Source organism: Phaenicophaeus curvirostris, chromosome 3 (genome assembly GCF_032191515.1).
Source record: "Phaenicophaeus curvirostris isolate KB17595 chromosome 3, BPBGC_Pcur_1.0, whole genome shotgun sequence".
NCBI classification, from domain to species: Eukaryota; Metazoa; Chordata; class Aves; order Cuculiformes; family Cuculidae; genus Phaenicophaeus; species Phaenicophaeus curvirostris.
This window is the reverse complement of record NC_091394.1, coordinates 64,300,848-64,323,773: the sequence shown is the minus strand read 5'-3', so window position 1 is coordinate 64,323,773 and position 22,926 is coordinate 64,300,848. Positions and strand designations below refer to the sequence as shown.

At 40.8% G+C, this 22,926-nt stretch overlaps 1 protein-coding gene across 4 annotated transcripts in view; it reads right to left on the bottom strand.

Moving 5' to 3' along the window:
* The window catches only part of SULF1 (sulfatase 1), a 124,478-nt gene that overhangs the window by 50,249 nt on the left and 51,303 nt on the right, over positions 1-22,926 (bottom strand). The window contains exons 4-7 of one of the 4 annotated variants that reach the window (XM_069854226.1): positions 20,757-20,851; positions 18,401-18,460; positions 17,847-18,081; positions 11,329-11,568 (exon numbers count right to left, since the gene is read on the bottom strand). In XM_069854226.1, coding sequence (XP_069710327.1) covers positions 11,329-11,568; positions 17,847-18,018 — 412 coding nt within the window. In that variant the 5' untranslated portion in view covers positions 18,019-18,081; positions 18,401-18,460; positions 20,757-20,851. Of the gene's footprint in view, positions 1-11,328; positions 11,569-17,846; positions 18,082-18,400; positions 18,461-18,795; positions 19,052-19,662; positions 19,758-20,756; positions 20,852-22,926 lie in introns of those variants that run through there. The other 3 variants (XM_069854227.1, XM_069854228.1, XM_069854229.1) reach the window with 3 other exon arrangements.

The window sequence follows — 22,926 nt, the reverse complement described above, 5'->3', positions numbered from 1 at the left end:
CTGTGAAGGTAAAAAAAACACAAAAAACAACACAGACATACACACATGAGGATTTGCGATCCAAGTATTTTAGCATGCATGAATGATGATAAATGTGTTAGAGTGAGTCAGAGTTGCTTTACCAAAAATGCTCCTTTTATACCTGAGAAGGTTTTGAAATGAAAATAAGTTATTTTCAGAGTTTTTATGAGAGCTGAAATCCTTTGTAACTTTAAGTTTTCTTCTTAATCTTTTGGAATCTAGTGCTCACATGAAACATTTCAGGGCTTTTTTCTTTTTAGAATGAGTATGTTTCTCTTGGTTTCCACTTGAAAATGGAATAAAATCTCAACCCCCAGAGGAAACATCTGAGAAACACCTTGTGGTTTTAAGCAAGTCCTGTGATGTTTTGGAGCTTGGCTTCTGACTTTTGAAAGTTTGGACTTGGCAACATGGCTACATTTGGTGGTTTGATAAAAGGTCTGGGGAGTCCAGATCTCCATCGTAAGGGGCCGCGTTTGGGTAAAGCAAGAGGGAATCCCCACCCTGCTGTACTAGTACAGCTTCTCTAGGGCAAGACTAATGAAGAGAAAAAGACTTGGAGATCAACTGTCTCTACCCGATTTGCCAAAGTAAGTGTATTTTTTTTGCCATTAGCTGCAGGTGATAGGTTAGAAACCACTCAAACTGAAACTTTCAGCTTTTGCTGTTGGGCTCAGAAGGGATTTCAGGTTCTCCTGCCAATTCTTCTGGAAGGAAGTAAAAAGAAAAAATAATCTCATTATACAGTGGGCTCCCAGCTACCTGGGAATTGTGAATCACTTGTGCCAAAGATACACAGACACCAGAAGCTGGCCAACTGGTTTTGGGAGAGTGGATTAACACTGGCGTGGCAACCTGGCACATGCAGCCAAGTTGCTTCTAGGGACAGATGGGTATGGAAGCTCTTTAGCTGCTTATGTATGGTCTTTGTCTTGGATAAAAAAAAGCCAGTTTGGATGGCTCTGCCCTTATTTTCCACTGCCTGGGGAGTGTGGTGACAAAATGCCTAACTGGACCTACAACTTCAGTTATAAGGGATATGTTAGCTCCAGCTCATTCCCGGCAAGTTCCTGAGGTGTCTGAGTAACTTCACTGTTTGTATGTTTTAGTTTTCTTGAGGTTTACAAGCCCTTGGAAGGTCACTGGTGCCAGCAGTTCTGTCACCCATGTCCCCAGTAGTCAGCACAAAGTTACTCCTGGTGCTCACAAAAAGAGGTGTCCCTGAAGAAGAGGGAAAACCAGAGACCTCTCCCTTTCCAGGAATTGGGCTTCTCTGGGCAATAGCCACCCACCTCACTGCACCCCTTCATGGTGCACAGCTCCTGCCCTCAGTGCTAGCCCAGCCAGCCAGGTCTGCCTGGGGAGAGCTGCTGCCCAGTGTCACTTTCTCAGCTGGGCTGTAGGGCACATGTCAGACCCCTGCATTTATTTCCTACTAGGAAATGAAGTCACTTTGAAAAACCTCACATTCAACCTAAACACATTCAATCCAACCAAAAGTGCACATTTGTGGAAGGGCTTCAATAATTCAAATCTGATTGATGTGGGCATGGTGAACTTCCTGGGAAAACTGGTGGAAAAAATCAAAATGGTCATAATTAGGACTTGCCTAAGGCAACAAAAATATGGTGCAATCCAACCACGTAACTGCCAAATGTCACTAACCAGAGTTTACAGCTATATAATGTTACTTTCCAATACTGTGTGGAATGTGATATACAAACAAGTCCTACAGACACTTGACCACGTTTCTAGCTCTTCCTCCCACAGCCACAATGAAAGAAACACAGCCTTTCTCCTTTTTTCTCCTGAGAACAAAGAGAAGTCAAGAAGCTTGAGTTGAAGAAGGTGATTGTGGGGAAGGACTATGTGCCCAGCACCATTGCCTCTCAGAATGGAAATCATACCTCTCCTTTATGGCAGCCAAACTGGGTTAAACTCTAAGAGAGTCAGATGTCCAGCCTTTACGCTGAAATACTGTGGGAAAGGAAGCCAAGGAAAGAGAAAAAAGAGGAAGAGAATTCAGAAAGAGACAACAGTGAAGAAATGTATGGGCAAGTGATGTGACCAAGAGGAAGCACTACCAAGCCAAGTGAAATCAAGGACAGTCTATGGTTACAGGGGAGATCTGGGCCAGCCCTTCTAAATGCCATCTCGGATCCACCAGCAGCTACTGTGTGACCTTGGGGAACCGTAGCATGCAGTAGTCATCAGTAAAGGACTCTACTGCCAACCTGCCTCCCACAAAGATCAGAGGCTTTCAAGCCCTGAAATGGAAGTTATAGCAATTTATCATGGGTTTGATAGCCCCACCTATAATTAAGATTGACTAATAATGAGACTTGATCTCTGCTATTTACAGTCTTGCCAAACTTCAATAATTAGTCATGATAGTTTCCATGCTATCTGACTCAGACTGCATTTTGCTCTCTGGAACTTCTTACCCAAACAGTTCAACAATTTCCAAGAAAAAGGCTAGGGAAAAATAAATGAGTTCGCTGGTTTAAAAATCTTTGGCAAACTTTTCTCTAAGAAGTTCTAGTGTCTGTAGGTTTTGATGTAGTACCCTTATAAGTAACAGAGGTGGCTATGAAAATTTGTCTCAAAATGGCCAAGCTCTGAAAAACTGTAGAACACACATGATCAGGAAAGACTTATAACAGATTCTTAGTTTATTGTGACCATAGTGTGTTCCTTTATGGACCTGAGAATGTCCCTACAGTTTCAGTTTTGGCACTAAAACAAAGAACAGTAAGCTTCTTTCTCTCCTCTCCTCTTGATATTCAGGCATTACCCAAGAGAAAGCCACCAACATAAAATGCAAAGACGAAATGACCTGGGGCATAAGGACAAGAAAAGATAAACTGAACTTAGAAAAGGAAAGGGAGGCCTGGAGCTGGTGGAGGCCAATTCATCTTGGAATTTCCTTGCTTTAGATTACTTAATTTTCCGACTCTAATAATGTTTTTTTAGCTCCCCTCTGGCCGCCCGAGACCCATATTTCAGTGTGTGTTATGAGACTTCGGATTGACAGTATGAACCATTCACCTTTGTGTTGGCAATGATTTAGTATTTTATCATAAAAATAATCTCATAGCTGTCAAGTTTTAAGCAGCTCCTTGAATGACAGTCTGCAGAAATAGATGTTTCCCCCATTGTAGAAAAAAGCGGTTCCCATGTCAAATATATAGCAAAGATCTAAATACTAGTAGAAGCAGTGGTAGATATGATAATAGATCACATTTGCCAAATTACTTTAACCAAGAGTGGGTTGTTGATCAAAAGCTCAGGAGGATATGAGTAATTAGACAGATGAGTGGAAAAGCCAGGCTTTTACTGAAACACAGAAGTTCAGTCCCTTCACCATGGGGTTTTCTGAGTACCACTCAGTACAGGATAGGGTAAGTGAATCAGAGCTGCGGCCCAGCACCAGCCGTTCTTGTCTGGCTTTTCATGCTCTGAATGAAGACAAGTGCTGCAGCAAAATGAAACCATAGTAATGTCCATGGAGCCAAATAATAATCAGCAAGCAATCATGACAGCTGTTCTAGTTGTTTTTTGTTAACCAGAGGATTGTAAACAATTAAAGCACAGTGGAACATGTCACAGAACTGCCCAGGAGCTGACACAGTGATGTGCAAATGACTTTGCTGGATCTTCACATGCTTGTCTTGTAGAGTCAACCCACATCCTTAACTAAGTTGTAGCCTGACACTTCCCAAATTACCCACGTCAGGATACTGACTGGGAATGCTCAGCTTTAGAAGCCATTGCACTCAGCAGTTACAGGGTTTATGAAGCCATTTCTGCTTGTAATTAATAAAACTGAGACTATGACTCAATGGCTAAAAGCCTCATTAAAAAGTAATACCACTTGAAGGGACATCTTTTCATTATTGCATGTAATGGCCCCCACAGGGATATTGGGAAAGATAAATGCTGATTTTTGCATTTTAATAAGATAGTTTTTATCTGCATTCTGGCAGTTTGGCTAACTGTTCCCAGGACACATTGTTATTTTTTAATCACATGTAGAGTAGCTTAGCGTACCAGAATAATTGTATTTTGTGGGAGCATGTTCAATTAAGTTTATGCAAACAACAACACATGGTATAGCGAACAGTTATAGAGACATCTATGCACCTCAGGAGCGGCTGCAGAACTTACACATTTGGTACCTAACATGAATAGATAACTTAATGCAGGTTTTTGTTTTCCCTTCAACAATTAGCTAATAAGTCCTGAACTGGACTGAGAGATCCAGGGGGTTATAACTGGTGAAATACAGGGAAAATCTGGCTGAGTTTGAAGCCAGGATATTTATAGCTGAATGCGATCCAAATTGTCATAATTCCCAGTATTTTTCCCCCAGTATTTTCTACAAGCATTTATGACTAATGTTTGCAGTATTACACAATAGAACTAGTCCCCTAACTCCTGTCAGCATTAGTGGATTAGTGTACAGGTGAACTGGGCTGCATTTATTGGTGAGACATCTCTGCACTTCCATGGATCAAAGGACATATATTATGTTCTATGCCCTTGTTATTTGTTGAGGCTTATGGGAATGTTTCCGATTTAAAACAAACCCAAACCTTTAAAAAAGCATGCTGCAGTAAGGTTTAGTCACCGTGACCCAGACTAGAGCTTTAAGTAGACAGCGCACTTCCTTTAACAAAATCAGGAAACCATTTACAGGAGTTGTGAAGCACTGTTTATATGACATTTCAGGGCTAACACACAGTGATTCTGTGCTTCTGGGGACAGAGCCCAGCAAAACTGCAACTTCCGGATTATTCCAGTAAATTCCTCCTTGCTTTCTTCCCATTATGCAAGAGATGATAGATTCAAATCCAAGAATCTGATTTTTCCCTTCTGCTGAAAAATTATAGAGGATTACTGTATCACGCAATTAAAGTGCAGAAAGCCAGGTCAGTATGACAGCACTGCCTAGGAAATTAAAATAAGCACTGTCCCAAAAATGTGGTGAGGAAACTGAGGTACCAAGAGGTTAACCTTCAGTCAGACCTAAGTCACGCAGGAAGCCTGTGGCATTGCCAAGAATATTATTCAGATTTCGTAGTTCCCAGTCTTGTAAGTTAACCACAGTAGAAAACCTCAGGTTTTCTACTTTTTCTCCAGCTTTGTGGGTCTTTCCCAGTTGCTGCCAGATCTATCATTGTAACCAAAAAGAGCATTGAAGATTTTATAACTCAGCAGTTGCAAAAGGCATTAGCTATAAATTGATACAGCAATCGTTAGCTTGGGTGATGTCTTTAACAAAGCCTGTATTATGGGCCAAGCTGGTAGCACTTTGCAGTATTGGTGTTGTCTGACACTTCTCATTATATGACCCTGTTTTCAATTGCTTATAACTTTTTCATACTTGGATTGAAATTTTCCACACTGGATGTCTGCCTCAGGCTGAATTTTTTGAAACTTCTTAGCCCAAACAGTAGTCATCTATGAGAACCGCAGTAATGGAAAAGGAATTATGTTTAACATCTGAAAAAAATTATGTGAGCTTTCATTTGATAGTACTTCCATGCTCCGCAATGACAGCACAAACTCTGTCAGACATGATAGACTGTCAAGGAGGCATCTTTTATCACCCTGCTGAAAATCTGTCCAAAGTTTCCCCAGTTTTGAAATAACCCTCCCGTCTGCATGTGCAGGAGATCTGAGCACCTCAGGATTTTATTCCCTGTCCACCTGTGAGTGGTGTCAGAAGATAGCAAAAAGGAGGTTGAAATGCGGAGAGCAGCAGGTGACCAGATAAGGACAAGCAGTTTGAGGTGGTGGAAAAGCAACAGGGACTTGACGGCCCAGGACTGGCAATGCCAACCAAGAAACTGGATAGTGAGTGTAAAAAGGAGAAAAGAGCTGACGGAGAAGGCAACGGGGGTGGGAGAAGCAGATTTGCTGATGGGGGTGGGAAAGGAGATCCTGAACAAGTAAGTGGTGGGAACAGGATGTGTCTGTCAAGGACTGACTGGACCCAGGATGGGAGGGAGGGTGGGAACAACCTGGAGACAGACAGGCAGGGGGACCAGGCTCAGAGCAGAGGCCAAGGTGATGTCATGCAGTGCCAGAAAGCTGGGATAAGAAAACTGAAGACTGGAGACTGCTCTGTCTGCTTGAGCAGGATGAAGGGAGCCAGAAGTGCTTTTGGACAATGAAGAGAACACAACACTGTCTGAAGTCTCATGAGTAGTTTCCTCTCAGCAAACTTCTGAAAACCTATAGCTGCCCCTCTCGGCTCCCATAGATGTAATAAAACCCCACTCTGCTTAGATACTCAGTAAGAAAGCAGCAGAGTTTTGCAGAGGGGTTCTGAGATCACCCTCCTCACTGATGCAGATGCTTCTGTTATGCCACTTGATAGAACTGGTCTATCTTTTTAAACTGAGGAAATTTCACCCTCAAAAATGCAGTATAAATTGTAGTTAAAGACTACCATCTGGCCACATGAACAACAGAGATGAAATATCTGCACAAACAGCATTCTACCCAGATTTTCCTAAATGAAGCACTTGAATGCATAAACTTGCTAGAAGTCTTTTAGCGCATGGTTTTCTGTGCAATATTTAATGGCGCAGAATTCTGTTTTAAGCATAAGTAGGCAGACGTGCTGGTTTTTTTTACAAGGTCCTGGACAGAAACCAAAAAGTTTCAGTGCACATGATACCATAAAACTAGAAAATCCTACATGTTGTCCTTTTCAGTCTCTTCCCTCTTTTAGATGTCAATTTTTTCGACTATCTGAGTATATTCAGTATATTTAGCTTTTATTTATGCATTTATTAAGTTGACTGAAAGTGCAATTTTATTGCAAAAATTGAGACATATTTAATTATTTAAAATATTTACAAGTCAAATTATATTTGATGGTTTTTTTTAACAATTAAGAAAGAACTCGAAAGCTTGGAGTTCTCCTGTTTTTTATTTTCACTTTAGAAATATTGTGAAAATCAGGACTCATTCCTTGCTCACTCCTTCCCATCCCTGTATCATTTTCTGTCACCCTCTCTGTTTTGAAATGCTGTATAAGGATACAAATTAGGTCACTGAAAAGATGCAGATTAAAACTCGCATATTCTGGCAGTGAATCGTATTGTAAGGCTGTGAACAGGAAATACACTGGCTTTGCCTCCAGAGGAAACATATTGTCTGCCCACACCTTCAGGAGGCATAGCTTTTGCTCCCTTTGTGAAAGATTAACTTGTGTGCCAGCAGGGAACGGCGCACCGTTTAAGCACTCCTTAGCTTTCACTCTCCGTCACCTCAACATTTTATTACTTCTTTGGACACTTCAGTAAGAAATGTACCTCTACGTGACAGATGTCAACCAGCACACATCAGAAGCAGATGCATGCTGTTGAACATATTAACTACATGTCAACCAAGAGACCATTTCTGTTCGTCACTGCACAGAAGTCTGTGGCTTATGTCAAAACATGCCAGCTAGCGACACCTTGACATCCAGTCCCTTTTTGAGTTTTCAGTTTTACAAATGAATTTAGAAATTAATGTTCGAGTCGCTTAACTTTGCTATGTTACCATTTTGACGTAAGAAAGGTTGAGAATACCATCAGGCCAGTTTCAGGCATGAATCCTGAATGTTATTCTGATCGGTTGATATTTCTAAGCAAGAAATAAAATATTGGGAAACTCATCTTCGCAAACACTATTCTAAAAAATGCCAGCAAACAATTGCCTAATTTGGTGATTTCTGTTCATTCAGAGGAGGTTCTATAAGGGAAGAGCGTAGTCCTGGGTCTGACATGTTGCCTGAGGCTGTCATTTGTGGCTGAGCCAGGGCAGACTCCTGTTCTCTCCTGCACAGTTATGCTGGCTGTGAAGGGCTAAGAGGAATAAGGAGTAGAAGACAGTAACTGAACAAAGTAACACTAAGATGTGAGGGCTCTGAATGCATATGCATTTTAATTTTAAACTTACATTTCTCTTCACATTTACAAAAGGATGGAACTTCAGCACATACAAAGTGTGACACCCTATTTAGCAATAAAATGATTATGTTTACATATCTCAGATATTGACCACACTGCTGTCATGCATCAGCCTTCTAAAATACTAGGGTAATGTTTGGCTACTGCTTGGTTATTAAGATGTAGCACAATCCTCCTTTCCCACTGGAGGAAGCCATGGTTGATGCAGTGGACTCCTGGAGTCTTCCTTTTTGTTTGTGTATGTGAACTGACAACACTGAAGAAGCATATTTATGTGCTGTAGGGCTGGGACAGAACAGTAGAAGGTAAAGAAACTAAGAGACTTCAACAATACAGCAAGGAGGACTGAAAGAACAGTAAATAACCAGCCAGCACTTCGGAAAGCACAAAGCAAGCCCTCTATCTCCTGCATCTAATAGTCTTACAAATAGAATTTCTGAATCTAAATAGCTAAAGGGATGTCCACTTGTGTTAAAAACTACGAGATGAAAGCAAACTTCGCAAGCTTTTCTCACAATTTCCACAAAATTTGAAAGTGAATACAGAGCAACATTTTCTCACCCCCCCCCCCCCCCCGCCGCGCAACAAGTAGCTGGAGCTTACATAATTAAAACAAGTGTCTCACCTCTCTGAAGCTCTCCAGAGTTGCTTTGTTTTCTCTTTCTATCCATTTACTGTGTCTTTCTGGTATTTCCTACAAATTCTAGTTTCATATTACCAGTTCTGCAGACTTTGAACAATCAGGAAACTGTGCATTGACACATTGATAGATTGGCATAGAATTTGTGAGTAAGGGAAACCACAAACATTAAAACATCCTTAATTGTTTTGGGAATTCTTTTAATGATAATTACAAAGAAAAGTGGTTTTAGTTTGGTACTGTTGTTTCTGAATATTGTCTGCCCTACTAGCACCCAGCACAGTTCCCGGTTTAGCACTGACATATGATCTTCAAAAGGGATGTTTCCATGAAATGCCACATCTCCATAAGGTCACATCAGAGCAGAACAGGAGTAGAAGAGTAAAATAGAAAAAGGAATGAAAAAAATCAGTCTGTTTTTTGCCAGGGTTTCCCAGTGGGCTCTAATTATGACCACAGTTTATTAGAGCATATTTCAGATTTCTCTTTAAATGACCTGCTCTTCTTGTGTGGAGTCCTCATGGCTTCAGCAGGAGGCCCTTCATAAGCAGTTTGCCCATATGTGATCAGTTGCAGTATAGAGGGTTTAGTTAAGGTTGCAGCAGGTTTAGACAATGGTTGCTTTATAGATGTTGGAAACTATTTGGAGTGAACAGAAGGAAGGACATCATCATTTCAAACAGAGAACCAGGCTGGAGGTACTGCACATTGTCTCATCTGGACTGGAGCCCTTGAGACCAGTAGCTTATCAGGACTGTGACCAAACTGTGAGTGGCCTTGGGCCTCTTTATCCATCTCGGTTTCCCAATTAATAATTGTGGGGTAATTAGAATGTAGGCTCATCTTAAAAGAAGCAAATGGATAAATTCTTTGGGGTCATAGTATTTTAGTGTCAAACAATGTACCGTGGTCAGAATTAGAGTTTCACGCAAGTCTTCTCGGTTGTTTCTGTTTCCTTTTTCTCCTTCATGGCCCTTGTTAAAACTCACCTACTCAAACAGTTTTAGGACTGACGTTCTCTCCGCCTGCCTTTCTAAAGAGATTTTTTCCCTTTTCTTTATCTTTTGACCCATTTTTCCTTTCTATTTCATCGAGCCAAGGCTGAATTTAGTAGACATCTCCACATGCCTTCATGACACAAGGCAATGCAGAAGATATACCCAAAGCAGAGTGTTTATTCCCAGAAGGGCAGAATGGCTATTGAGTTTATGCATGAAACATTTAGTTGTGCAAGTATTGGATTACAAATCGATAAGATACTAAATTGTTTAAGAACAGAAAAGCCAAGTTCCATATAAAGCAGCCATAGATCAAACAGAAAGGATTTCTGAGACATAAGCCATGAGACAAAGCTTCTGTTTTAGAGAGAATTCAGCACCTTCTCTAGCAGCGATTGTCAATTCTCTCTCCCCTGTTTTCTCCTTCAAAGCCTTGATGCTGACCCTTACTGAGGTTTAGCAGCACTGTACTCAAACGGTAACTTCACTGAAACCTGTTTAACAGAGACTGAAATACTATTCAGCACATATGTCAGAGCCAACATTAGATCCAAAGAAGTTAAATATTTGTCTGGTTTTGCTTTTTGCACAGGATGCAGAAGCTCTCCAGAACTACAGATGCAGAGAGAGCGAGCTGCCTGTGCGGTCAAGAAAAGATGGCAAACAGGCAGATAATTTTGAGGCATTGGATATAGCAGCATTAAGAGAATTAGGACAAGCAGACAGCATGGAGACGTTCGCCTGCTATATGTTTTAAAAGAGACCCATTCTTGTGCATAAGACACTGATAGAGACAAATTTCTTTGCTGCCAATTACATTGTAAGGAACGCAGTTAGCACTGAGATCTGTGCTTCATTGGTCCTGTAAAGGGGAGTCTTTGTAGTTGAATGACACTTCTGGACAAATTGCACTCTGATGACCTCGCACAACTCCTGTATGTTGCAAAAGGGAAGTCAGGCTGGAGCCTAACTTGTCTACAGACTGAATCTTAGGGGATAGGTGATGCAGAAATGAATCAGGTTTTACATCAAGCTGAAGCACAGACGAGAGGAATAAGAAGAGTTCTTTGTAGGCAGGAAAGGGATCTCCTGACTACGGAAAACCACCAGGAATTTATAAGAAAACTATCAAATCTTACTGGTACACAGTAGAACAATCCTTCTTAAAGGTATGTTTCTATTCCTTTTCAGAAAATGCAAATGAAATACTGCCTCATGGCAAAGTTTAAATTATACCATTCACCTTGTTTCACTCCCATGACAAGCACTTCTCCCTTGTGAGGTCTTTGGCACAAATCCCTGGCCTGGCTCTGACATCTCCCACAACTGTTAGCAGCTGTCCACAAGCAGGCCATAATACTGACCATAATCACGGCTGGAACTGCCAGTTCAGACCCACAATGCCACTAAAATGCACCTCTTTTGCACTAGGTGTAACTGCCCAACAGCTTATTCCCACCTGGGACACCCTAACATGAATATGTGCCGCTCTACTATAAGTGAGTTTCTTTACATGGCCAATAGCTGCAGATCTGGACCAAGCAGGCAGTACTACTCCCACCCCCCAACACTAAACCTCTGCTCTGTAAACACAATTTGGGACAACAGTCGCTTCATTTTAGGCAGTGATTTGAGACCCATTGCTGAATATCTGCCACCTTTGCTTTAAACAAAGAACTATTGCTGATTTGTCTCTTACCTGTTCTATATCCAGTGTTATTGAGATACACAGCAAAGGTACGTGGCTCGTGAGTAGCCTGCCATGAGGGAGAAGAGCAGTTTTCATTGTTGGTGTATATGTTGTGGTTGTGCACATACTTCCCAGTGAGCATGGAAGAACGCGATGGGCAGCACATTGGTGTGGTTACAAATGCATTGATAAAAGAAGCCCCTCCATTCTCCATAATCCGTCTGGTCTTATTCATCACTTGCAAGGATCCTGCAATAAGAGGTACCGATTGTCACTAGGCTGGAAAAAATAGTTAAAACATATTGGTTGCTATTATGCCATTAAAAGTAAAGTATCAGTGATTAGCTTGCCTTTGGCCATGAGTTTGTACTACTCCACAGTGTAGGTAATTTTAAGAGGAAAGGTAAAATTTTTATTATGTTACCAAAAATATTTTCCAGGATTCCAGAAATATTGAGTTCTTTCTTCTCAGGCTTCAAAACAATGTAAAGAGAGAGTGAGAGAGAAAGTAAGGGAAGGAGTAAGAGATGGGAGGAGAGAGGAAGAACTAGGTAGAAACTTTTCAAGAGAAAAGGTTCTCTGGACACGGGGTCAGCATATCTGGATCTGATACTAAAGCACTATGCTCAAAATTGGCTTTTATGGATGAAACTGTATGCTAAAAATAATGGCAAAACTTAGCACCTTTCTCAAGAAACGGCATTGATGCAGTTTAAAAGCAAAGACATTTTTTTGTGTACTTCAAAACACCTTCATGAACAACAAGGTGAGCCAGGCAGGGCTTGCAGATTTCTCGTTGCAGAAAGACTGAGCAGCTCCTCATAGACTCTGTTTTTGCTGACAGCTGTCAAGTCTTGCTCTTTCTGTTATCAAACAGAGCAGAGACTGAAGGGTGAGGGTGAATGATGGATATATCAGTACATGTCTGGGAAACAACTTTGTGAATTGTAATACTTGCACAATTTTGGTGGTAAAAAGCAATTCCTGGAATTTTACTTTCTTTTTTTTTGTTGTTTTACAAGTAATTTTGTACAGTTGACAGTCATGGGTTTACATTTAAAATCACTGATTCCACTGCTACGCCAAGAGGTTTTTTGTGGTGGTTTTGTTTGAGTCACTTGAACAAAATCAAATCATAGAACCATAGAATTATAGAATAGTTAGTGTTGGAAGGGATCTTAAAGATCATCTAGTTCCAACACCCCTGCCACGGGATCAGGCTGCCCAAGGCCCCATCCAAACTGGCCTTGAATACCTGCAGGGATGAGGCAGCCACAATTTCCCTAGGCAACCTGTGCCAGTGATTCACCACTCTCACGGTGAAGAAATTCTTCTTCATGTCTAGTCTAAAACTGCCCCCTCTCCAGTTTATGCCCATTGCCCCTAGTCCTATCACCACAAGCGTTTTTGAATAGTCTCTCTCCAGCTTTCTTGTAGGTCCCTTTCAGGTACTGGAAGGTTGCTATAAGATCTCCTCGGAGCCTTCTCTTCTCCAGGCTGAACAACCCCAACTCTCTCAGCCTGTCCTTGTATGGGAGGTGCTCCAGCCCTCTGCTCATCTTTGTAGCCCTCCTCTGGACCCGTTCCAACAGCTCCATATCCTTCTTATGTTGAGGATTCCAGAACTGGATGCAGAACTCCAGATGAGGTCTCACAAGAGAGGAATAGAGGGGCAGAATCACCTCCCTTGACCTGCTGGCCATACTTCTTTTGATGCAGCCCAGGATATGGTTGGCCTTCTGGGCTGGGAGCACACATTGCCAGCTCATGTTGAGCTTCTCATTGACCAGCACTCCAAAGTCCTTCTCTGTAGGGCTGCTCTCAATCATGTCATCCCCCATCATGTACTGAAATTGGGGATTGCCCTGACCTAGATGTAGGACCTTGCACTTGGCCTTGTCAAACCTCATGAGGTTCTCACAGGCCCACTTCTCCAGCTTGTCAAGGTCCTCCTGGATGACATCCTGTCCTTCCAGTGTGGCAACTATCAAATCAAATCAAATCAAATCAAATTAAAAAAAAAAGTTTTAAAATAATGGAAGACAATGCTGTAAAACCACAGAATTGCCAAGGAGGCTCAACTTTAGGTGCAAGATCTTACAAACTATCTTACTAGTTAAAGTTAAGCATGCTCTGTTTCTGAGCTAAGAAGTCAGTGCTGAATATGAAATCCTCTGCATCAAAATTGTTTGATTAAACAAAGGAAGATGCAGTTTTCTCTTCAGCATTTCTTGGTGCAGTCCCAGTGAATGTGTCTTTAAGAACATGTTTAATACACTGCATGTAAGTCACCATCATTTTGGATTCTGCCTCCTTCCAGACCTTCTTTTCAAAATGCAGAGTATCTGCATTCATGGTTTCCTGAACTCAATATAGACAACCCCCCTGTGTTTAGAGATATAAAGAAGTAGAAGAGCAACAGAGGTCCCTAAACATGAAAAGTCTCCATTTGTATGAATGGGGGCATTTCACTGATTGTTGGGTAGAACTGAAATGACAAGTCATCGTCACTTTACATGTCTTTAGCTTGGACCCCAGGCTGGCTTTTTGTTTTCATTTTATCTTCTTTTGCTTTTGTCATTGGTCTCCTGTTTTTGAAACACCACAGTTTATTACTAAGAGTTCAGCTGTAAAGTGCTTGTAGGTCCTCAGACAGAAAGTGCTCTGTTCAGGTGCACTAATGCACAGTAACAGCAGCAGAGCTGATGTGCACTTTCATGCCTCTATGCATTATAAATGAGTGGCTGTTAGAGCACTTCCTCATTCCTCTGCTTGGTCAGCCCTCTGTTCTTGCAAACCTGATGTTTTTCCTCCAGGTATGCACTTACTGACACTTATAATAGATTTAGCCCCTCTGGAAATTCTGGAATAGGCACTTCAAAGCAGGTGAGACTTCCTCATTTGGAAAACAAAACATAAGTAGGAGATAAAACTTGCTGATAAAAGTTCTAATCCTTTGCCGTCTGTAGCTCTCCTCACAGCTTGTGCTCTTTACCATCTGGCCCACAGTCTTCAGGGCACATACTCAGTCGCTATCTGACAGAAGGACACTTGCACTCTACATGACTGTTTGGGGAGCACCTGAGGGGAACCAGATAACCAGGAATGGCTACTTCGGACAAAGAAGCTAGCAAGTTTTGTTAGGCAAGAAATTCAATGTCACACCTCACTTTATTCTCGTACATCAAGAAATATGTTTGTTAATCAGAGTTTCATAACAAGTCTTTGAAGTTCCTACAGATTTTCATCCAGGTGTATCACAGGTAGGCACCTCTACAAAGGGTGCTGCCCGCTAGAGCTGCCCTGTCTTTATATTCAAGAATCCAGGAAAGTGATGGACTTTCTCAGATCTCAGCAGATATCCCCATTTTATCAGTTTTATTTTCTTAGCACTTTAGTTCTAGTGAAGATGGGAAGCAAATCAGGCAAATTATGCCCTATGTGCTGCATCCAGATGATGCTGTGATCTCTTCACCCACTGCAGAATTCAGAGGATGGTTTATATGGATTTCACTGGGTGGTGCATTAGGCTGTAAATAAGGGTGCAGAAAAAAGTAATTGTCTCAATTTTTATTAACCTTATTTTTTTAACCTTTTTCCACTTCTCTGACATCTCAAAGGTCTCTTGAGTTAGGAACACTGGAACTACCAATGTGTGCATTAGTTTTGATTGCTTTCTGACATTATGCAAGGTATTATTCACAGTGAGGTTTATGAGAATGACTGGGGGGTCATGGTTTGAGGCACTGAGGTATGCAAGTGGTAGAGAAGCTGGAGGACAGGGGACGAGACTAAAGAGTGAGCAAAAAGTTAGAAATACCTGTACTCACACTCTGAACAGGGTACAGACCTGACACCAGTGAAAGCTGCGGCCACTGCCCTGAAGAACAGCTGTATGTTGTCTCCAGGGGAGCAGCAGTTCTGAGGAATCCTGGGTTCTGGGGGTCAGGCACTTTGCCTCGAGCAAGATACCCATTTACCTAAATGTTGGGCAGTTATTTCTCTACCCTCAGGATCTTGGTGGGGATAAAAAGTACACAGGGGCACAATTTAACCAGTCATTTCCCAGCTTCTGGGCCCAAATATGTGCTGAGTTTCTTCAAGAGCTGTGGGCCAGGCTGCTTTACACTGCTTAAGTTGCCACCCACCAGCTGATCAGTAATATCCTTCCCCTGTGCCACATTCCTCCCAGCATAGATAAGAACTGACTGGAGCTGTGTAGCAATGTGTGGATTTTATCTGGTAAGTTGAATGAGACAGCAGCTCTGCTGAACTTCACATTTGAATGCAAAGCTCCAGGGGATGGTGCAGATCAATAGGAAGATGTGCATATTCCTATGCTTCAAGCACTAACTAAATGCAAGCTCCCTGTCTCTTGCAAATTCTAGTTTGGATAACTCCCCCATATATCATTTGCACTCAGGCACATGAATATTTTGGCTCAATGCTTGTACACGCTCTGGAGACAAATCCTTCCTGACTGAAGTCTATAACGTACCTTATATACTTTTATGTTCAAGCATTCATTTAGAACAGCTTTTAGAAATGTTCGTGCTGGGAATACAATAGCAAACGATCCATATTGAGAGACTTTCATTCTTGTGATTTTTGGATAGCAATGCCTAAGCTTTATTCTGTTTGTGGAGGAAAGTATTACTTTCCGCTGACCTTTGGGATTTTTCTCAGGAATCACTGAAGGGTGAAGGGATACTTCACATATGGAAACCAGTATGGTTTTACTTTTCAAATAAGCAGAATGATATATTAGCAGAAGTGTGAATAATGCAGTACAGTAAGTCTTGGGGCTGAATCCTGTTTCCTGTGAAATGATCTATGGAGAGGGGAAACCTGTGTCTTCATTCAGTGCATTGGGAATGAATCCACACCCAGGCTATTCCTCAGCTGCTTGCTAAAAGAAGCCAGAGCACCCTGCAAACATGCAGAGCAGCTTTGAAAAAGAGGAGCTCCACAGCATGAACAAGTCCCTTGCCACATCCTTTCTCCTCTTTCACCACTTGCAAACCCTCTTGCAAGAGTGAAGACAGCAAGTTGGTAACGTTGTTCAGAGACATGTGTCTGCAGACCTGCCTTCCCCAGTGCCCTGGAGAAAGCAGGCTCTTTCGGACCACAAAAAGGAAGAAGCGACTTGATCCTTTTAACGAAATTTTCAGAACAACCCTGTCAAGAAGAAATGCATTCCTATTGTAATAGCTGTGTTTTAGGCCAGGAGCAGCCATCCATTATGCAGCATGGCTAAACAGAGCAGACATTCAAAAGACTGAGAAATAAAAAAGATAAGATGTGCTCAGATCTAAGCGCCTGGTCTTGGAGCTCTGCCACATAAAAGCACTAACTCTTAGTCACGAAATACAGTTTATTAATTATTTTCTAACAGCCCTGAAAGACTGTGTAAATTGTAAGTGCATCATGCCAAATACAAAAATGCTAGCAAATAAAGAACTGCTTTTTGATCTAGACCACTTTTCACCTACAACTTTCTGGCTGAAAGTAAGTGATTTTAGAACAAATTAACTATGTTGTTTTAAGTTTTCTGGAATGAAGCATTTTGATTTTTCCATGTCATGGCATTTTGTTTGGAAATTCACTATACTTTTATTAAAAACATGTCTTTCATTAGAAAAACATTAAGAATTCAACATTTAATTTCAAATTGATTTGCTATTTTTTCACATTTTTGATCTTACCTCCCACCCCTAGACCTAAAATATTTGCTTGGGGGTAACCTAAAATGATCTTCTTTCTTTTCTTGATTTTCTGCTTTGGGCAGTGAACCAAAAAATCAGTTATATGCATAACTACCATTAATATCTTTCTAACTTACTTAATGGAAAACATTCAAAGGCCTCCTGGAACATCATCCAAGTGTTTTAACTTATTCCACCCTAACAAAAATATGTGAAAATAACTTCTGGCTGGTATGTCTAGGTTGTGCTCAGATATTTAGTGTACTTGTGAAAGCAAAACTATCCCATTTTTATACATATAGCATAGCTTTAAAGCAGATGGATTTAAAACACTTTAATAATTCATAGAAATACTAAGCTTATGTCCTGAAACCAGACCAGTTTGTGCACATAAACATGTCAGATGACATATATGCATGTGACAAATATGTGTAGAATTCAGATACTCACCTATACAACACTGAGGGAAAGGTTAACCTAATAAGGCTCAAATTTTTAAATGCTACAGAAAGTCATAAAGTTAAAAAGTAGTTTTGATGCAAGTTTTTTACCTGTATGTCCTTGCATATATTATTAAATCCTTTTATAGCAGTGATTAAAGCCTTCCATGGCAGATTTTGATAAGCATATATTTTCTAAAGTATGTAATTAAATGTGCTGAATACTAATAAATAATATTTGTTAACTCATTTTCCAAACGTGTCTCACATTTTTATATTGTTCCAGGACCAGTACCTTCTCTGAATTTCAAGTACCTACTGCTTGGCAGAAATTGCTGAAAAACATGTGACAAAATGAAACAGCAAATAATTTTTTTCTCACCTAGCTCCACATCTTGATCATCTGTGAGCACAAGAATGATATTTGGTCTGATATTTTTTCTCTCCTGCTGCACACGTCCTCTGAACCTCTGGGACTTGATGGTGGAACAGTGACTTGTTAGCAATTCAGTACTGAGCATTGCCAAAATGAGTGCAAACCAAGAAGACTTCATAGCAGTTCCAGTATTTCAATGAAAAGACTGATGCAGAAGTGCCTGAGCAGTAGTTTTCAAGACCTGTAGGGAGAAAAATAAATTCTGTTCAAGCAGTAAATAAACTTCCAGGCACATAGTGAAAGGATGACACTTAGGGAATTCAAGCCTGACACATACCATGTAACATGATTATAAGCCATATTGTTGAATAAGAGCTTTATTCTGTCATTTACTAAGAATAAACACAGTCACTCTGCAGCTACGCTTTCTCAAATAATTTTTACTCGAAGTCATGCCGCTGCCTGCATTTTGTATAGGAATGACTTCTGGTACACTTCTTGCAGTGCTCTCTCTCCTACACCCCATACTTCTTATGCAGCTTGTTCCTTGCAGTCAATACCTGGGTGCAGTAGAAAATTGCTGGGATGCAGACGTGTTCAGAACATCTGTAGGAGGAGCCCTGTAAGAAGGAGAAAGCAGAAGGCTTGTCAAAGACCTTAATACTGTCGCTCTGCTTCAATGTCTCCAGAACCGCTCGTTACAGCTTCTTTCTCCGTCCTGAAACAAAAGAGGGGAAAAAATTTGCATACCCCCAGGTCTCCTACTTAATTTAATACCATACCTAGACAGATGTTTGATGGCATCTTGGCTGCTAGAGATAAAGGACATATATATCATGTCACCAAACACAGGTGCTTTTTCCAACAGTTATAGTCAGCCTGAGATTCTGAGGATAACTGTTAATTCCAGCGTGTGGCTCCTGGCAAGCAATAAAGTTATTTTAGCTTAACTCACCTGCAAAAGCGACTAAACCCTTAAAAGCAGAGGGGAGATTGTGCTGTCATTTGCAATCTGCATTGGATCACTACGTGAAAAGTCATCTTCCCACTGACAAGAAAGCTCATATTAAGTGACAGTCCAGACGATCTTACCCAGCATTGTGAAAGAGCGTAACTGTCCCTCAATCAATCAACGATGGACCCAAGTGCCTCATCCATAATGCACAGTACCTTTGGCACAGCCTTGTCCTTGATACTCCGCTTCCAGACTCAGCTCAGTACATTATCAGAACCCCCTCTCTGTGCCTGTCAGTCAAACAGCCTTGCTTTTGTAAGACCTGATGCAAGCACAGAGGCTTGGCTTTGCTGCAGCAGATTTAAACCTGTGACTGAAAATGACTGATTGGCCTGGGGAGGAACGGGTGGCTGCTTACACTTTAACATTTTTGGCATTACTAACTGAAGCTCTGCAAAACCCCACTGTTACACAAGGGAAAGGAGGGCATGTCTGGGGGCAGTAAGGAAGGGGGTGGGAAAGAAACCGCAAAGTCATGCCTGCTCCCTCCAGGGTATAGACCTGCCACATACATTCTTTCTGATTTTATTTTGGGGCTATTGATAAAGCATGGTGACACTGGTCTATAGAAAAAACTTAGAAAACCACCCAAGCCCAAAAACATTCAAAAAGCCTGCCTGGGGGGAGCCTACATGGAAACTGGGATGCACATTATATAACTAAACAAGAGTATAATTCATGAGGAGATCTGTGCACCTACACCTGAGATTTCATATTCAGACATGCCACATTAACTACAGACCATTTTAAATGGAGAAATAATTTATTGAGAGCGGCATAGAGGGCAAAAAGGCCCCCATCACTCACCTAAAAATGCGTTAATAGGAAGGTCCTCTTAATTTCAGGCAAAGAAGCCATAGGAGAGGGAGGGGATGTTACTCGGTGCTGGACTGCTAGAAAAAGGATCGTGTTCTTGTTTTCACATACACCTTTTATTTTAAGCTTCGCAAGCTAAACAGTTTCGTGCTCCTCACTCTGGCAGGCTGTAATTACACCAGAAGAGTGTGAACATCTTTGAAACGAAAATCCAAGCGTCTGTTGCAGAGAAATCCTGTCTTTCATTGTCTCTGCACCAACAGTCCAGCCTCTGACTAGCATTAGAGTATCGCAAAGCCAATACAAGGAACTGTCATTTAATATTAAATGCTATTTTGGTGATTACACAACATTCAGATAAGTAAACTGAAGTCTGTAATCAGTCTAGACTGACTTTTCAAAATACTTAAATTTTCATCTATTTGTTCTAAGTCACATAAAAGCTGACAAAAGCCTTGAAGACCAGGAGTATCAGAGAAGTCAGCCTTCCTTTGACAGACAACAGACACCACATGCTCTCGGTGCAAAAGCGGAAATACAATTTCTCTAAATGTCTGATCTTTAAATAGCAAAATTTTGACTCATCTCACAAAGCATGAAAGGCCATGTGAAGTGAGACTCAATATTTAGTTTCTTACCTCAGTTGTACAGTATAGCAAACTTTTTCAGACAATGTTGACCCAGAAAGTGCAGTCATCCTGACTGCACTGAGCAAATATTGGCACCACCGTGTTTGAATAATCCCCTAGAGTACGAAACTGCAAGTTCCTGACAATTACACCACAGTGCTAATAAAATTTACACGAATCCAAATGAGCATTAACAGGTATTCTTCATTTCACCTTCTTTGGGCTATATAAGTTTGTTAAAAAATCCTCTTGCTTTAGCAAGTTATGGCCACCTAAGTCAAGTCTTCTCTAGGAAAAAAAAACATGTGGTGTTTCTTTTCCAACTGATTTTTTCCTCTTAATAGATGAAACAAAACATCAGGACTGATCTACACTGATACAATTAATTATTTTCATCAATTAATTAAAAATAAATTTTCATTCAATGGTTCTTGCACAAGAGAATACTAATCTCACCTTTGTTTATCGTAACTATCTCAGTTTTGCATATGACAGTTCTTGGTTAAAGGTGATCTTTGACAACTTGTCCTCTTATAACCTGTTTCTCAGTTCTAGAAGGAAAGGAAGTAAAGCAAACTGTCAGAATACAAGCTTGATAGGAAAGACAAGACTGCAATGTTTGTGTTGGATACTGGCTAGCAGTCCACAAGTCTGCCCCTCCAGACACTGTAATTTGTCTTAAGAAACAGACAAAATCAGGAGAAATTCTAAAAGGGACTTTTCCAAATTCACATGAGGAAGTAAACTCAAATGTGTTCACTTAAGGTATCATTTTGTGTTTGGCCAATAAAATCAGTCCAGAATCATATACCTTACTAAATGAGGCACTGAGTATCCACAAGTATACCCTATCATAAGCTTTGAAAATCTATTTATCTATTTTCTTATTTAATATTCTACAGATGTGGCTTCCACATATCCTTGCATAGGGAATCTGGATTTCTTTCTTGTCTGTAAATCTGCAGGCAAATGCAGGGGTAATGAGTAAAGGTTACTGGACATACGTCTGTACCCAATACCATGGGCTATGCAAGGCCCCACATCAGTAATTCATGGCCAAGCAATTATAGATGGCAGACAACTTTGTCTTCTCAGCACCACAGCATCGGTGTTTGCTTTTGAGCGTGAGCAGTGAGGACTGCACATCATTCAAAATCATAGGTTAAGGCCTACTGTTCTAGTCACCTTCCCTTAGAAACAAAAATGGATCAACTCTGGTCAAGAAAGGAAACAGTAGTAGTAGCAGTAGTAGTAATAACAATAACAATAATTATGTGGACTGTGATTGTGGAGCTTGAGAACCAGAATTCCAGTTTCTGTTCCCTTGATATTAGCAACAAATGTGCCTAGTGAATTGAGAACGTAAGGTACCACAGGGATTCTAAATCAAGAAACTCCTAGGCAGTTACAATTTTGTGGCTACATATTTTGTTCCCTCATTACTACCCAGTATCCTACAGATTATTTCTCTGTTTTAGACTTCCCTGCCTCCAAAAATTGACATAGTTGTATATAATTAAGATGTAGTCCACAAACACATGTTTTGCTACTTAGGACATTTTTGTGCTATGCTGACAAGTGCTAGGAACTTGCACAAAATTATATCAAAAGCACAGAAAAGAAGCAGAAGGCCTTGTCAGTGCAAATGAGAAGTTCCTTCATTTAATTTAGGCAAAAGATTATCACAGATAATTTCTCTTTACAGGCTTATCTGATAAATAAATGGATAAACCCCCTCAAACAAACAAAATCTCAGGTATCAATTACCACAAGAAAATGAGCCTTCCTTCCTCACCCCAAGCAGAGGAGCATTACTTTCCTATGTATTTTACCTATGACCTGCTGACTGACAGTTTTAGCTTTTATGTCTGGGTTCTTTTTACAGGACTATGACCCCAGCGTTCTCTGTTTCCTTAATATCAGACTCTCCATAAGGAAAGTAGAAAAGCAAAGGACAAGAATTCTCATGATTCATAAAAAGCAGAGTAAGGATTCTGCTGTTGATAGCAGAATTTGTAATTTCCAATATGACCTTGAAGGCTGGTCACATTGGTGGGCACCTGGTCAGCATAGTTTCAAAAACCAGCCAGTCTGCTTGTAGTGCCAGAAATCACTGTCATTGACATCATGTGAACTGGAGGTGGCTTCACTCACCAGGGCCTCTACAAAGGTTAAATTCAGTGGTTTACACCTACCATTTTTAGTTCTTTGCTTTAAAGTGAAATGTGTCCACCTAGCAATGCTGTTGTACTCATGAACATTTTGCATACATGGAAACTCCAAGGTGAAAGAGAGTGAAAGGTGTTTTCTCAGTTACACACTTACAGCTTCTGTGAATCTCCAATGTTTCTGTCAAAGGGTAGTTGGACCTGTCAGTGTCTCACATAATCTGAATCATAGCAGACGTGTGGCTAGAGATCTAACAAAATTAGTAATTTCATAAGACTAGTAATTGCATGAAGACTGTGCAGACAGATTAAAATTACGTGATAATAGCTCAGGGAAGTGACATGTTCATCTGTATCAAAGCAAACTAGTAGCTCAGAAGTCTTAAATCTTTCCTTAAATCACATTGCCGCGACAACTAGAGGGTTGTAACACATTACAACAACAATAACAACTCTCA